Raw genomic sequence first — 16,903 nt, forward strand, 5'->3', positions numbered from 1 at the left:
CAATTATCATATTTTGCTACTGGCAAAGGAGGTTCCAATGGTGCAGTCAAGAGATGGTTGTGCAGGCCACACAAACAACTTCAAGTGTGGCTTTGAGTAATTGGAACAGACCTGAAGTGCTCTCTTGGCAGGGACCACAAAATGACTGGGGAACAAAAACGAATCAATTGCTGCCCAAATATATTTTACACAATAGTTCAAATTTTGCAGGTGTAGTGCGAAATGTTCACGATTGGTTTGCAGTGCTCCTAAAATCAGTAGCTGCTAGGCAATGAAGTATATTTTCGTTACTCTTTGGATTGTTACTTAAGCAAAATGAAATAAATACAGCTCCTAAAAAATATGCCGTCGTCTGATATCCTTGCTGAAAAGTTGTTGTAATGTCCGTGGAGTGTCTGTATTTTTTATTCTGGAGCCGGAGTAGCACGTGTAAAAGGATGCCGAATGACAATTCATATCACAATACAGACGATAACTTTACATCACAACACAGACACTTTGCATAAATGGTTCTTTATTTGGAATGAAAAGGGGCGTGAAAGTAGTTACAATATGGAAATCTTTACTCCTACATATTTGCAGTACAAAACCTTGCGTGTGGATCCAAGTTGTAATGCTCTCTTGTTTATGCAACAACGTGGCCCAAAAAGCAGTGGTCTCCATCAGGGGTTAATCAGGAAGTGCTACGGTGAAACACACGTTTCAATACACACGGGCACCTCGGATTAACCATTCTGCATCAATGCGTGTGTAAAAGGTGATTCAAGACGTTGACATCTTCATAAGGAACACCAAACCATTAGGCTTTCCTAAAGCTGTCAGATGAAACAACTAAAACAATTCCAATGAATAGGGTTCCCATCACGTATATCAACTGTTAGGCAAGTACTTTTTTTAGGCATTTAGAGTGCATTATTTAGAAAAATAAAGCTTTAAAACCAAAACTTTTTTTTTACTTGGGGACCAACATTTTTGTTAAATCAAAGTTAGACTATTCAAATGTAGTAAGAATGAAAGTTAAATTATGACTGTAACTGATTACAAAGGCAATAGAAACGTCGAAGCATTCTACTCCTACTTTTTTTAGTTTTTGAATAAAGTGCACAATTGACTTTACAAGTAGGTACAATAACATACGCTTTGTTGCATAAAGTTAAAAATGACGCATTTACCAAATATTGGCAAATGCAATTTTAGCTTCTGTTTCTATTGTCACCCATAGTGGAATACAGTCCTGGCTTTTGTCGATCCATAGCGTGTTTGCAAAGTGTAACCATTTACTTTTCTCACTCATTTTTCCATTAACGATGCTTACAAGGGAGTTATAGCAAAAGGGACTGAGGCCGACCTCGCATCTAAGTGAATATAAGTATGCATTAATAAAAGATCAGAAATGTAAATTGAACAAACTTGTAAATAGACCAAGTATAGGACAATCTTACATACGTATACATTCCCCATCCCTTACACCCCCCCCCACACACACACTGACTAAACTGTGCGGCAAGAAAAATTAAGTGTTTGTCAACTTTACAGACTTCTTTCACCTTCGGTTACATGAATCGAAATAACGCAGCATCGCAAGTGACGAATGTTTAACTTGATGACTTGAAGGGAATTTTTTTTACGGCGCACAATCATATTACAAGGTAGCCCTGATCTTCCATATGCGTAGACACCTCCTGAGTGGGATATGGTGAAATGAAACTCAGGACACAGGGCCCATTGCTTGCCTAACCAGTCAAGGGCAGGCCTTGCATTTCACGTGGACCCACTTATCTTTCCATTAACGGTGCACGAGAGAGCACACGCAGGGGGATTGGTTACAGAACACCTTTTCACCCCAACAAAGCAGTCTGTGCGATCCAAGTGCCGTGTTCTAGGTTGGGCTGTGTGTTCAGCATGTCTTCTGAAACAGCTATTACTATTTTTATTTGACCAGATAAGGCCCATTGAGCTATACGGCTCTTCAGAAGTGACCTGGCCACAAATGATAGCTCAACCAAGTGTGGAAATTGATAGCAGCCAAATACTTTAAACGCATGTTTCTAAACGTGGAGAAAAACCAGAGGACACAGAAAAATCTACGCGACCACGGGGAGAATACGCAAACTCCAAATACTGGTGCCAGGGTCGGGGTCGAACCCACGACCTCCTGCATACCAGGCAAGGTGGTTAACATCTCGTCACCGTGGCGCCCCAGCTGCAAAACGTACGCGTGTTAAATTCAGTCGAACGTGCTGTTGAAGACCTTCCAATACAAATCGGTCGTCCCAATAGAGACGATGGTTTTGGCAGCCACAGAGAAAACAAAACCGTGACGGGGCCAAAATTTACGGGTTTCCACAATTACACGGTAAATCAAACCTTAACTTTTCGGCACATCACAATACGAGTAATAACGGTAAAAAAGCGTAAAATAATGAAGCAAAAATGCATATAAAGTCATTTATAATGCAACATGGAAAAAAACTGCAAATTCTAAAGACTTAAAAAAAAAAGTTGAACATTGATTGTTAAGGTTATGAAAGCCACTTAAATGCAGGAACACATTTGTTGTTTGAAAAAATAATGGTACAACCGTCGCATATCAGAACATTGCTAATCCACCCTGACCAATTAATTGCCCACACCCAGTGCAGTATTTGTTCCTAATCCAATGCACATCCACTTACTGTTACAGCACAGTAAAGCATTTCGCCTATAATTGAAGGAGCTTTGTGCTCCATTTCTTTTGTCCAGCAACCTATTTGTGCATGGTGGTTGTTAACTGTCATTCTCTGTAGATATTCACACATCAGACCTTTTCACATATGCACCTAAACCAAAGTTGCTAGCGAGTACAGCAAACATCCGAAACCGTCGATGAAGCCGATGCTATGGTGTCGCGTTTGCTCAATCGCAAGGGATTTTTTCGAGGCCGAATCCAACATCCACTGTGAGAAGATGACATCTCTCCTCTGCGGGAGTGCTAAGCCATACACACTTTAGTTTTGCATAAACGTGCAGCAAAAAGGCCAGTTCGAATTGTTACTTTGAAATTAGTAGCGACGTCACAAAAGAAAAGAAAAAACGAATTGAGGTATGGAGCGTACTGCTGCTTTTTTTCAACTTGAAAACAAATTACTCTGTTGGATTATGTTTCGCTGTGATGGTGGAACACAAGGTTGACAGAAGCCTCTGTGGCAGATGGCTTTTTTACTGCAGGTTCGTACATGAGACTCGGGCCTGCCCGGCCAGAGTGTATTATCTTGGGGGGGTCAACGTGGGAGAGGGGTAGGTTTGAGTGTCGCTATGTGGGCATGTTTGTTGTCCTTCCCCCGCACCTCCGATTAGCACGGTTGGCTACGTACGGTGCGAAAGAAGTTCAACACAGATGCATACATAGGGAGGCCAAAAAAGGGGCCAGTGTGTGGGCGGTGCCCACTGCAAACTAGCGGCGGATGGTGCTGGATGCCCGGAAGTACGACAGGAACTTGTAGCAGAGGCTGACGACAAAATACCAGATGTTGCGCGCCATCTGAGATCGAGCGATGAATATGCGCCAGATGATGACGACCAACGCTGTGTTGAACGTGTAGCGGATGTTGCGCAACCTGAAGACAACCACACAAGCGCGTCCCCCGTCAGATTGAAACAAAATTGTCTGTTATCCACGCCGATATACATTTGCTTTGTTATTCACTTGTGACTACAGCTTAGTGGAGAGGGTGTGCGAGTGTTCAACCAATGGCAATATTGGAAGAAAAATTCTGCCATCGCATTGAAAATAGAATAGTGAAATAAGAACAAATCCTTAGGCATCTTGATGCAGGCACAATGCTTGTGGAAAGATAGAATTAGATAAAATTTACATCGTCGTAAATGTACTAATGCCATTGCAAAGACAAGTTGTTAAATCTTCTGATGTATTTTAAATGGAGGAACCTCACTGAGATTCACTAATTTTGCACAGAACCAAATTCAGGCTCAAGACTTTATTTCTGCTGCTAATGCCCATACAGAGCTAAGCAGCTCTTTTAAGAGTACAAACAGCCGAACGTGATAATAACCACGGAGGAATGAAATAAACACTGCTGCAAAAAAAACCCACGTGGGTATGAAGCTTCTGCATCTGGTCAGAGGAACTTGGTTCAGTGGATGGCAGAGAGACGCGAGGGAAACGCAGAGGGGGGGGGGGGGGGGGGGGAGGGAGGTGGGGATCTGATGGCAAAGCATCGACAGGCACTCACTTTTTGAGGTGCTGCCTGGCCGCGGGTAGCCCCGACATGTCCTCGTTGAGGAGGTACTTCTTGGTCCCCATGCAGTAGTTCTCAATGTACTCGGGCCAGTGCAGCTGACGCACGTCGAAGTTGAACATCTGCGCGCGCGCACACACACACACAACACCCGCTCGTGTATCAGTTGCGTTCGAAATGGGGCCGGCGTCTTTCCACCGCACTCTCACGTGACTATGCACGTCACTGTACGATGAACTTCTTTCGCACCTTACGTAGCCAACCGCGCTAATCGGAGGTGCGGGGGATGGACAACAAACGCGACACAAAACAACTGTTTGTGACGAAGGCTGCAGGCACGCCGTGGGATAATTTAACGATCAAAACTTTCCACATTAAGTCCACAGTGAGAGCACGGCAGTCCACGACACCAAATCTGTTGCCAAATCCACTGCTGGATGAGGCCTCCCCGTGCTGTGTGGGTCGTGGAGTTGTTTGGTTTAGTGCAAGATGAAGGTGTGGAGCACAGCAGTATATCACACGCAATGGATTCTGTTGCACTGCCCTCTGCTGCCCACCACGTAGCCCCACGGCCTATGACAATGATATACCAATCTCCAACATAATTCGGTGGACAAAGCATGTACATTTTTTTTTAAAGGTGTGGCCCTGCAATTGCTTGCTCACACTATTGCTGGTGGAAGGGACTCTACCCGAGGCAGACAGCACCTCTAGAGAGTATTTGGTCTACTCTTCCACACTGACCAGACTCTATCCCACCACACACGACCTTCAAATCGACTGCGGTGTTTCCCTTTATACTTCTGCGTGGACCAGAGTGGAAGGGAATTTGAGAAACTTGGCCATGGTTTAAACAGCCAAGGCATGTAATGCCTGATGTATATGTGTGTGCGCGGTGAGACTGTGGTACAGCACACGAGGGGGTGGTGGGTGGCCACCTTTGTCTCCCCAGTGGCAATGTTTTTACACACTGTACCAGGTACTCATTTGAAGCAGAGTAGACCTAGGGGAGGCCCAGGACCGGTTCAGACAATCGTGACTGGCATTGGCCATGAGCGGGAATCGAATTTGGGTTGGTGGGTTTGTAGCGCAGCGCGGTAACCGCTACATTACCGCTCCCAGCTTCGTAGATGCTACTCGCTAATGGCACTTGCTCCAACAAGTCTGTGAAGACTATACGGGGGATCTTTGTCTTTGGTGAGAATGCGGTGCGGTCAGGGGGAGGGTGGGCGTGGTGCGCCGTACCTTGCGGTCCTCCGGGCTGAGCTGGCCCAGCAGCATGGTGAGGTTGTCCGAGCCCCACACCCACGAGTGGCTCGTGAAGTACTCGAGCAGCATCATGGAGCGGTGCAGCCGGTTCACAATGCGCATCATCCTGCGAGCGCAGTGACCGCATTGCACACGCACAGACGCAGCAACCTGAGCGACGACCTCGGGCTTCCCGAGCTAAAGAGGTGCGAGCCTGGTGGTGTCGTTGGCAAAGGCGGCTGCGAGGTGCACCCAGGAGATGGCAGCGTGGAGGGTCGCCACCTCATGATACGCGGGTTTTCTGCAGGAACTCCGATTCTCTTGCATGCCCATCACTCATTATGGACCGGAGCCAAACACCATAATGCAGTGTAGTTTTTCTAAGTACAGTAAAACCTTAGATTGAGAGCATAATTCGTTCCGGAAACGTGTTTGTAATCCAAAGCACTCGTATATCAAAGCACTCGTATATCAGTTGTGATCAGGTGACGCTCGGCAGACAAAGTGTATACAGGTACTACTCGTATTGCAAGACCTCGCTCGCTTATCAAATTAATATTTATTTTAAAAATTTGCCCGTATTGCAAAACACTCGCAGACCTAGTTACTCGCAATCCAATGTTTTACTGTATGTTATAATGGCATCAATGTTATTAATTAAGCCAATGTCTGTTCTTTTAATGCTGTTAACTCGCACCCAACTGCAGTGCCCTTGCAAAGAGCACCTTGTAGAAAGGCGTAATGAAAAATTTGGCGAGGCCAAGCAAACACTTTGAGAAACTCTTCTACTGCATCACAATACCACGAATCAAATTTGTATTCAGCGAGTCTCCCGTTAACTATAGAAGCAGAATTCAGCGCCGAGGCTCGTTTAAACTTATCATCACCATGAACACGAATTAACAACAAAAAGTTGCAAATTATTTCCCATTGGATACACAAAGGGAAACTAAAAACACAATAATATGCAAACGTCATTGGAACCTCCTTTGCCAGTAGCAAAATATGATAATTGGTTTTTTACCCTTTTATCTGGCCAAAAGGCATCATCTGGTCCAACACCATGTGAGACTAGGCTCTAAGGAAAGCTGTCTCGGGTGTGGACCAATCAATTTCAAGGACAGTGCATACATTATCAGAGTTGTGTTGTTTTTTGTTTGCATTCCGACCGCAGGTATTGTGGTCAGTGCAAACATGATTCCTTGTAAAAAAAAGTATCAATTTTGTTGCCAGATAAAAGGTTAAAACACCAATTATTACAATATGCAAACGTGTGAAGTGAGCCAAGCCCCTGTGCTGTGCTTGAACCTGGGCTGCTGGCCACACATTCTGAGAAACAGGTCGTAGAGGAAGGCGGGCGCCTTGTGGCTCACGGCGATCCAGTACTGGTTGATGAGGTGGTTGGACGTGAGGTTCACGTTGGGCCGTCGGACCGCTTGCTCCAGCGGGTTCCGCTTGAACGTGGAAATCACGTGGTGTTCTAGGGGGCAAGGTGAGAGAGCGAGGAGGAGCAGGTGGGCAAGGTGAAGCGAGCACTGGGCACCGCGGTGGCGAGAGGTCAACTGCCTCACCTGGTATGGATTGGCATAAAAAAATATACTGACACGATAAAAAATATTTTAACCATTGCCTGAGGGCTCACCAATCTGTCCCCAGTGAAAGGGGTTGATTTCTCCAGTGGTGCAGTTACAGATCAGGGTGTTCCTTGGCCTGAAACACACACACACACGCGCATCGCTAGACAAACGACACGTCACATCTTGGGCATGCACGTGCACAGCTCCCGACTCTGTGCAAAATCAAAGTCGGCACAGGCTTCAATACCTTTTCAGGTCACGCATGTGTAACATCAGTTATCCAATTTATGTGCGATTGGGGACGACCGATTGGCTTATACACGCTTTTGGTCAGCTCCGTGAGACATGAAGGTGTCCAATTCACTTTACATTGACGTAGCAGCAATACATTGACTGTACCTCCAGGGGGCACCAAAACAAAAGGGCCCAGCTGTGAAACCGTAGTCCCTCTCGATTTAAAGCTTTCGTGACTTCAGGGATTCATCTTCTTGGTTCTTTCGGTAAAGTCACGTTATTACTTCCCTTCTACGTGACTTTACCGAAAGAACCAAGAAGACGTATTCCCTCTATTCAGGTCTTAATGAGCAAGGCAGCTGTGTGCCCTTCCACATGCAGCGAATCTTAAAAATCAAATGGCGCTGGGTGGGTGGTATGCACAAGCCATGCTGCTCAATGAAAACCACGAGTGAACAGAATCTATGCCTCTGTAGTTGCCAAACTGTGCCAGTTACACACGCAGTAGTGCTGGCCGTGGCCTTGTCACGTTGGCAACCATTATTCAGTGATGTTCAGCGTGAAAACACAAGTTCTTTGTACCCTCCTCCACAAATAATATTCCCTGGCAGAACGGTTATAAAAAATGGAATTGAAATGCAACGGTGAAACTTTCATAGATCTTTGCTATGACTGAATAAAGGCTTACTGGCTGAAATTGACTGCACGTTTAAATCTTGAATTAAAGCTTTCGTGACTGCAGGAATTCATATTCTTTGGGTCTTTCGGTAAAGTCACGATGATGACCGCTTGTGTTGCGATCGAAACGTCGTAGTTTTTGTTATTTTCTTTGAACCTATCTACGTGACTTTACCGAGAGACCCAACGAATATGCACGTTTAAAGTTAATTCGAATGGACCAGCAAATGCGCTTACCTGCAGCCTCCAGCCATGACTTATATTACTCGTGGATGAAAATACATTAATAAATGCGCATTGAGACTTGTACAATTAATGGCATATATCTAGTCAAACATTTTTACCAATCAATTATCCATTTAAGCAATAATTATCATGGTCATCTGTCCACCAAATATTACGAAGCATCTCTGGTAGCCAGTTTGTCTCTTGAACACACAGATTTCTAGACCCGACAAAGTAAATTTGTAACTTGGTAACTGGAGCCATCAATCAAATCTGTCACAGGCACGCAGTGTTTTCTCCTCCTGTGCACACCAACATATAATTATTTGCTCACAAAAACAAATAATACGCTCGTGACCTTGTTCTTTTACCACTTTACCCCAAAGCCAAATCTCAATTGGGACTCACGGATTTTGAACCCGTGGGGGCAAACACAAATTGCTGAACCACAAATATTTCACTCTATTTGCGATTCAGGAGACAACATTGCTAAACGACTGGTGCTGGGTGGGGCAATGAGTGGCTGCGGGCATAGGGTGGAGCGGCAATGCAGTTGTTGGCGCACTGCGCTACGAACATGGCGAACAGTGTTCAATTTCCAGGCCACGTAACTAACATCAGCGGTGAAAATATTAACTGGGCATCCTCTAGTTCGCCAGCCGTGAAGAAGAACCTAACGCGATGTGTACACATCGGGACCGGGGAGACAAAGATGGCCGGGCGTGGTGCTCACCACACCAACCCCTCGTGCACTATGCCAGCCTTAATAGCTGCCTCACTAACAGCGCTTGCCCCACAAGTCTGTTCAAGGCTATAAGGGTGATATTTGTCTTTGGCGAGAGTTCACGGGGGGTGGGGGAGAAGCGCGTGCTCTGGGCTGTGCGCTGGCGAGGCACAGCGTCGCTGTCGTGTTCCGTCGCACCTGTGCACGGCCGAGTACCACGCGGCCACCAGCATGACGTTCACCACCGTGTCCACCGGCACCAGGTCGGCCACTGCGTCGTTGCTGGCCCGCATCGTGCGCAGGATGCCCTTGCCCGCCTGGCGAGCCCCGGAGTGTACAAAATAAATAAGTAAACTTTTACTTCCACCGCCTGTAAACGTGAATTATATCGTCACTTTAATTTGGGTCCACTTGGTTCACATCGTCAAGGAGAATTGAGTTGTGGTATATTTTATGATGGTTACATTTGCGGTAAAAATGTTGGAACAAGATGTTACTCTTGACAATGTCACTATGATCTTTAAGTGCCTGGTTTATTATTGCGCTCATAAAGAAAGATGCCTTCACATAACTTCGTAATAAAAACACACAGTTCGTTTTAAAAGTGGCATTGGTTAAGTATTTATTTTGGTGCAATTTCACAGTGACTTGTTCTGGTGGCGTTTGTGAAACGTTGCGATTTTGAGCAGCTTTGGGAAAGAAAAAAAACATCCTTTACACAGCACAAGTTGCACACTAAAGTGTTGTGGGCAAGGCCAGGCACCTCAAAAATGGAACCAGAAAGCCCGTGCGTGTTGGATCACTACATGCGTGGTGTAACCACAGGACTATCGGGCTGCATAACACATTCAAAAACACTCGACGGCTTTAGGGAACATTTACCAGGCTCCGCGAGCTGCGGCAACCTCCCCAGACCACATGCGCGTCACCATTTCCGCCAAAGACACAGGAGGTGGCGAGATAATTTAAAGAGGGCACGTGATCACGCAGCCGAATGCAAAGATGTCACTTAGGCACGCGCGTGTGAATTGCAAGTGGAAATATCACCGCTGATAATTATACGGGTGCATGTTTAAATTATTTCTCGATGCAGGAGGTTATGGCGGGACATGCAGACCTGCGCATCTTCCACTGTAATCTGGCCTGGGGGCATACTTGTGAGTTGTCGTAACAAAAACCATCCAGCATCATTGCTCTTGAGCATTAACCCACTCCTCGTTTAGTCTCTTAAGTGGCACGTGTGTTAGACCTAGAGGCCAGCCGATCTACAAAATGCAACGAACCATTTTTGATGCGACAAATTTGTTGACAATACACGATAAAGACTGTTACATTTTTGTATAGCCACACTGTCGGAGGACACAAACACCCATTTTTTGTATACAATGAGCCAAGAATGTCTGTGTGTCCCGCACGTCACTCCACATCGAACAGCCCCCTCATTCATAATTATGAACAGGTGACGTCCTCCAAATTGACACCCCCCCCCCCTCCATTAATAATAATTAGCGGGTGACGTCACTCCACATGGGGGGGCGAGTTGCCTCCTCCACCCTCCTAAGCGTCAACTCACAACCCTCACTACAAAGGCAAAACCCTCACGTCATGCGATCTCCGTAACGCTGTTGGGACATCAAAGTAAAAAGGACGTCATGATGAACAAGGGATTATAACCTTTACATGAAATAAGTCCGTGTCACCGCGGCCTTACTAATTGCACACGAATGGATGCAATGAATATCACGTCGCGGTCTGCTTTTCGCTTGCAAGTTTCAGATTTACTGCAATACACCCGTCCTTGGATGGGCAAAAGGCGAGTGAAATTGAATGAAATAAGGTTGTAGAAATTAAGATTTAAAAAAACTATAAATATACTTACAGCAATGAAGAGTCCACTTGGTCCATTGAAGTTGTCAATCCAACCCTGCAGGGCAGACACGACAAAGGTGAATCCAGGACGCGGGTTAATTTAAGTAGCACTTGTTTTGGAAACATTAGTTCATCGCCAGAGGACATGGGCGAAGTGTTGAATGACCGTGCACTCGTGCAAAACCACCTCCTCGCCCCATGGACTAGAATATAGTGGCAGCGATGAGGTCACCATGGCACTTGTGCCAGGCTAAGTGCACCTCGAGGCCATGTTAATTGTCTCAGGCTCATTGACAGGTCATGAGACAGACCCACGTGTTATGAATTGAACAACTCGCACACAATACGCACGTTATCACATGCATACGTATAACCACAAATATTATTACAGGGATTGTAACCGCATTGGAGATTATATTATTCACTCATTGATAGTCACGGCAATATATTTTTAACTGTGGATATTGTTTTGAACGAACATATATAGATACAACTGTACACTTTAAAAAGTTAAAACGTAGTCATGTGTTAGAAGAGCAGCCTTAACTTTGAAATCAATATTGTGAGGGTGGGGGCTTGTGGTTGCAGAGGTGATAGGGACATTTATCATGCCAGAAATATAATTAGAAATTTCCCCCTGTAGCAGAAGCTAGAAAAGACAAATGATTTGGCAAACAAAAGTCGTGTGCCTCTGACAATGCTAATATTCAGCGTGTTTCATGGAACCCTGTCGTGCAGACATTGCACAGCGGGTGCAGTAAAACCTGGCACCATTTCCCACGAAAATGCCAGTCGCTTGTCCAACGTGTTGACACATTTAACCCATTGCACAATGGCACTTTTAAAAATCATTAAAAGACCTCCAACCACCATCATGCGTGTAACTTTGAAATAACGAGGTATTGCATTACAGGTCAGCTGTACGTAGCAATAATGTTTGCCAGCAATGTCCGTCGGGGGCCAAAACTGCCAACGAACATCGGGTACATTTTGCGTGCCTCCAACGAGAAAGAAACTTAAGCCACAAACCGTCCTCACAATTTAAAACTTGTAGAGGTCACGTGACTGTGCACCGAGCCCATGTGGAGAGGTTGGCCGAGGCCAAACGGAATTGGTGGCGACGGCGGTCTACTAGACATCTGTGAACTACTTGGACGACATCTGTGAAAGAGCTTTGCAGCTCATCAGATTCCACCAGTGTAAATAAATATTCTGATTTTCTTACGGGGAAGGGCTCCTGCCAGCTGGCCCCGACGATGGAGGGCCTGACGATGGCCACGTTGATCTTGCTGCTCTCTTGCTGCACCATGCACTCGGCCAGGGCCTTGGTGAACGTGTAGGTATTGGGCCGGTCTCCGATGAGGCGTGCGGTGATGTCGCGCACCATGCCATCATCCATCCACCTGGGCCAGCGGAAAACGTTCCGTGAGAAGATTAGACCACCATATACCGTGTTAACTTGTCTTGTGGTTCACCTAAAGTTGCATGCCTTTTCTATCTACTTCCAGCCCTTCGGTACAAATAAGGGCAGTGTGTGCTTAACATTGCCCTTAATTGCACATTTCACATTCAGGACTATACTGACGGGGTATTTCTTTCAGCATTATTTCATGGTATCATTCGTATCCTGGTGATGTGTGTGAAATGTTCCAAGTTTGAGCTGCTTTGCTTAAAAAGATCTTTAATATTGCTCTCTTGAGCCATAACACCTCGTAAAACCGTGCAAAGGAACGTTCATTGCCGGTCTGTGCTGTAAACCACAAATATTTAAATATAGATGTCCGGTCGTAAATGCTGTGAACAAAATATAACTCTAACATTTCTAAATGTATCACACAAACTTACTCTCCGAGAGCAGAAACTTGGATGGAAAGAAAAATTGCCTGAACAGCTTTTGTGAACTCGCCTGAACACTGCCTAATTCAAAGCAAACACCTGCTGGCAATCAACAATACTTTTAGCCTCGGCAGATGGGTCGGTCTTCGGTCACTGTCTTGTGCAAGGGCACAAGTACGCAAGAATGTAACAAAAAGAGGAATTGATTTTCATGAGTACACACAGTACCGTCCAGTAAAGTGACAAAGAGTTACTGAAGACCATCTGATAACGTTAACTTCTGCGGGGCGAAGCTAAGGCATGATGAACACCCTCGGTATCTAGGAGTTACCCGGGATCGGATGCTTACCATCACCACCTCAAACAAGCTAAAGGTAAAACGAAAGCACGAGGGAATATTATTCAGAAACTTGGCAGGAACAACCTGGGGAAGCGATGGCAGCACGTTGAAGATATCGACGCAGGCCCTTGTTCACTCCACTGCGGAGTACTGTGCCCCGGTGTGGGGTGCAAGCCCCCCACACGAACCTTGTCGACGCCGAAATTAACAACGCGCTTCGTGTCATCAAGTCTACTCCACTCCCGTGGCTTCCTGTGCTGGCGAATATCGCTCCGGCCAACATCCAACGTGATGATGCGACGACACGGGAGTACAACAAGACAATGAAGAACTTCACTCTGCCGCTCCATGAAGATCTATAGGAACCCCCCATGCCCAAGGGGGGTACGCGTCTCCGCTCTAGCAGCCGAAAATAAAGACACCGCCACTCGGAGGTCTGAATCATGGGCGGCTATGGACGTGGCAAACAAAAACATCATTCACGATCCGACGGTGGAAGTACCGGTATTCTCTCTTCCACGACGACCATGGACCACATTGAACCGCGCTCGAACACAACACGGCAGATGCGCGTACACGTTCCATAAATGGAAGATCAAAGAATCGCCAAACTGCGACTGTGGAGAAGTCCAAACCATCAAGCACATCACCGATGAATGCTCCATCCATGCCAATCCTGGCGATATCGCTGAAATCCATACTGCGTCAACCACATCATTGGACTGGATAAGGAACCTTTGCATTAATTTATGACGATCATTAGGAAAAAAGAAAAACTGTTGCTTTTCACAATGCCATACGAATGAAGATCTGATAAAAGAAATGTGACATTGGGAAAATTACGCAAGCCTGCTTCGGTCAAATCCCACAACATCGCCAAGTGACATTATCAGCAGAGGACACAGGGATATGTCGCGACCTTTTGTGGAAATCAAGATAATCTGCATGTCAGAATGTCTCCTGTCATCAAAAGTACAGCAACTCTTGTCATACCATCAGTAAACATTTATCCTGAACTGCTTGAGCATTTTCATTATCGTCGTTATGTATGTATGTATGCATGCATTTTGAACTTCTTTCACACCGTATGTAGCCAAGCATGCTTTTCGGAGGTGCGAATATCTTTTATAATTTAAATAGGTCTTGTCGGGGGGGGGGGGGTCCACAATCCAGTGGATATCAGAGCCAGTCTCAAGCCTGAATAAAAAGGAGGAGGGTCGGGCGAAAGGGTGCCTCTGGCGATACTTTGGCCGTGAAGAAAAAAAGACGAAAGGAATCCAATGCACCATGACAACCAAAGAAGAATGAAGAAATGTGGAGTGGACACCGAAGGGCTATCTGCCCATGGATCGTGATGATGATGATGCCTTGCTGAGTAATACAATATCAAATCATTGTACTCTGAATTCAATTGGCCACCACTGTCTTGTTATAGCCTTTAATGCTTTCAGAAGCAAATGTATGAGATACACGAATGTGAAGGCCATTTTCTATCCAATTTCCTCAAAAATGACATGGATGGATGTCATTAGGGCTTGATATATATGCATTTGCATGGATGGCCATTAATGGATTGTGTCTATTTGGAGATATGGCAGAAAGGCAATTTACATGTTTAAAACCTGTCCCGTGCATACGTACATGAAAAATAGGTCAACACTAACAGCAATTCACCAATTACTTGAGCAGTGGAGATTACTGTAAATGGATCAAATTAACTGCCAAGGCATATGATAATTTAGCTCTTCATACATATCTTAATCAACATATTGTGCAGCAGCAGTTTGGCTTAGATTGTCTCTAGGTCTAGATTAGTTACTTATTCCTGCCAAGCATTTGTAAAGGAACAATCCTGTCACTTTGGTGGAACAATGGGTGGTTCCTCCAAAGCTATGGGTTCGCAACAGCATGCAACATCTTCCCTTACCAAACATCAAGGCATCCTGAATTAATCCACAGAACATTACCCAGGGAGGCAGGGTCGATACTGGAGACAGCCAATGAACCATGACCTCATCAAGACAAAACAATATTGAGCAATTGGGCTAAAAGCAGGATGCGCCCTTTTGTACACATGCAGCCCTTTTTGAGGCATTATCTGACCATAGTTTACCACCCGGTCAGCGCTGCACTGCTCTGTGCTGACAATGCAGCATCGCAGAAGCCTACAGCACCTGCTACAATGCAAGTTGGTTGCCCATCCAAGCACTATCCAGGCTCAACCCTGCCAATCCTTCTAAGATCTGACGATTTTGGTCACAGGCATTTGGCTGTCGCGGTACGGACCCCTTCACGAGCTCACGATCAGAGTTGGCAGACGCCAGCTGACGTCAGCGCTCCACACAGACACTCGGTATGAAGCGTACGGCGCCACTCACTGCACGGCGTCGAGCAGCTTGTACGGGTCGACGGGCGGCGGGTACACCACCTCGTCGATGCTTCGGCGGTTGCAGTTGGCGTAGGCCGTGCTCGTGTGCAGGAACACCTCCAGGTGCTGCATGCGCTGAGCCAGCGCCAGCAGCTGCTGCGTTGCGACGACGTTCAGCTGCAGGGCGTGCCTGCCACGTGGCACACACACACACATATGAAACATTAACTCGGTGTGCGTTGACATGCCTGGCTGGTCCTCGAGTCCGTCCGAGGACTCCTACTGACAATGCAGCATCGTCTGTGGAGAGAGTTACAATTATAAAAAATATATATATGTTTTCAGTTTAATATGATTGATTTGAAAGGGAAACACTTCCATATATCTGTGGCAAACTAGATCGGAATGAAAGTGAAGAACATTAAAGTACCAGGGTGGAACAGCAAGAGGCAGGCCTACAAAGTGAAGGTTCCAAGTGGTGAGCCCGGATATGAAAGACTGGAATAGATGTTGGAGGTGGCTCCCGACAGGAATGAGTGGAGAAAGAAGATTAACAAAACCCCTCATACGCGTAACCCGTTAAAGCCCGATACGTATTCAAATAGTCTCCGCTAATATAATGACCTCGGCGTTGGTCTCACATTATTTTGCAACACATTGCCACTGCACAATAAGAGGCCCACAAGATTGACTTTTAGGACTAATTTTTGCATATTTTTTTCAAGGTTACTTTTAAAAATAACATCTAGCTTTTTTAATGTTCATTCACACAATACATTGTAATATTTGCAGTTATTCCATAAAGTGACTTGATATTTGGTTTTAGTGCCTTATAAAAAATTAAAACACATGACTGCTGCACGAGCAGTGGCAAGAGCACAGTCCCTAATGACAACAACAATGAATTGCTAACCATGAAATTCAAACAGATTCATTGGGCTACAAACAGGCAGGCACCTGCTTTTGATTTTCAGGTTAATGAAGCATGGTTATCGTCGAGTGGCTTATGTGTAGTTTTGAGTTGTGGTTGCTAGGTAGCGGATTGATAGTTGTAAGTGGAGGTGTGTTTCTCCCCCCTACCCCACCCCAAAAATGCATGCAATGTTCTTACAAGGATGCAGTGAGCTATAAAAAAAAACTCCGTAGATTATTACTTATGAAATAAAATATTACTGTGCTTTGGAATGCAAAGACCAAAAAAAGGGGGCTTTATTCGACAGAGCGGCGACTGCCGTCGTCGCTTCCCTCTCTGTCGCCTGCTTGGTCGATCCCGTTCTTTTTAATTAAATCCGCCGTCCGAGGCATTTGTTACAATTATGGGCACATCACAAATGTAAGCGGTCGTCGTGTTTGTCGTCTGGCTATTTGTTTGAACCGTGCCCGAAAATCCGACCCACTGTGTGCAAAGATTTTACATTAAAATAAATATCAACCAGAGCACAATCGGTGCATTCATGAAAAAGGCAATAATCTAGGCTTCTCTCAGGATTGCATAACACAACTGTCCACTTTAATTCAGATTTTTGGAACAAGGATTACACGCAGCAGGAAGGGAAGCGAATCAAG

The 16,903-nt window shown here is 45.5% G+C and overlaps 1 protein-coding gene across 4 annotated transcripts in view; it reads right to left on the reverse strand.

Annotated features, from left to right (window-relative positions):
* Positions 1–497: 497 nt before the first annotated feature.
* The window catches only part of FAR1 (fatty acyl-CoA reductase 1), a 36,144-nt gene continuing 19,738 nt past the window's right edge, over positions 498–16,903 (reverse strand). For all 4 annotated transcript variants that reach the window (XM_061564456.1, XM_061564458.1, XM_061564455.1 and 1 more), the window contains 9 exons: positions 15,348–15,527; positions 12,019–12,196; positions 10,804–10,848; positions 9,123–9,241; positions 7,129–7,196; positions 6,795–6,966; positions 5,484–5,613; positions 4,233–4,360; positions 498–3,596 (listed from right to left, as the gene is read on the reverse strand). In XM_061564456.1, the coding sequence (XP_061420440.1) occupies positions 3,434–3,596; positions 4,233–4,360; positions 5,484–5,613; positions 6,795–6,966; positions 7,129–7,196; positions 9,123–9,241; positions 10,804–10,848; positions 12,019–12,196; positions 15,348–15,527 (1,183 nt within the window). In that variant the 3' untranslated portion in view covers positions 498–3,433. The remainder of the gene's footprint in view (positions 3,597–4,232; positions 4,361–5,483; positions 5,614–6,794; positions 6,967–7,128; positions 7,197–9,122; positions 9,242–10,803; positions 10,849–12,018; positions 12,197–15,347; positions 15,528–16,903) is intronic.

The sequence above is a fragment of the Lethenteron reissneri genome, chromosome 33, assembly GCF_015708825.2.
Source record: "Lethenteron reissneri isolate LAM-NWPU_2019-01 chromosome 33, ASM1570882v1, whole genome shotgun sequence".
Lineage (NCBI taxonomy): Eukaryota > Metazoa > Chordata > Hyperoartia > Petromyzontiformes > Petromyzontidae > Lethenteron > Lethenteron reissneri.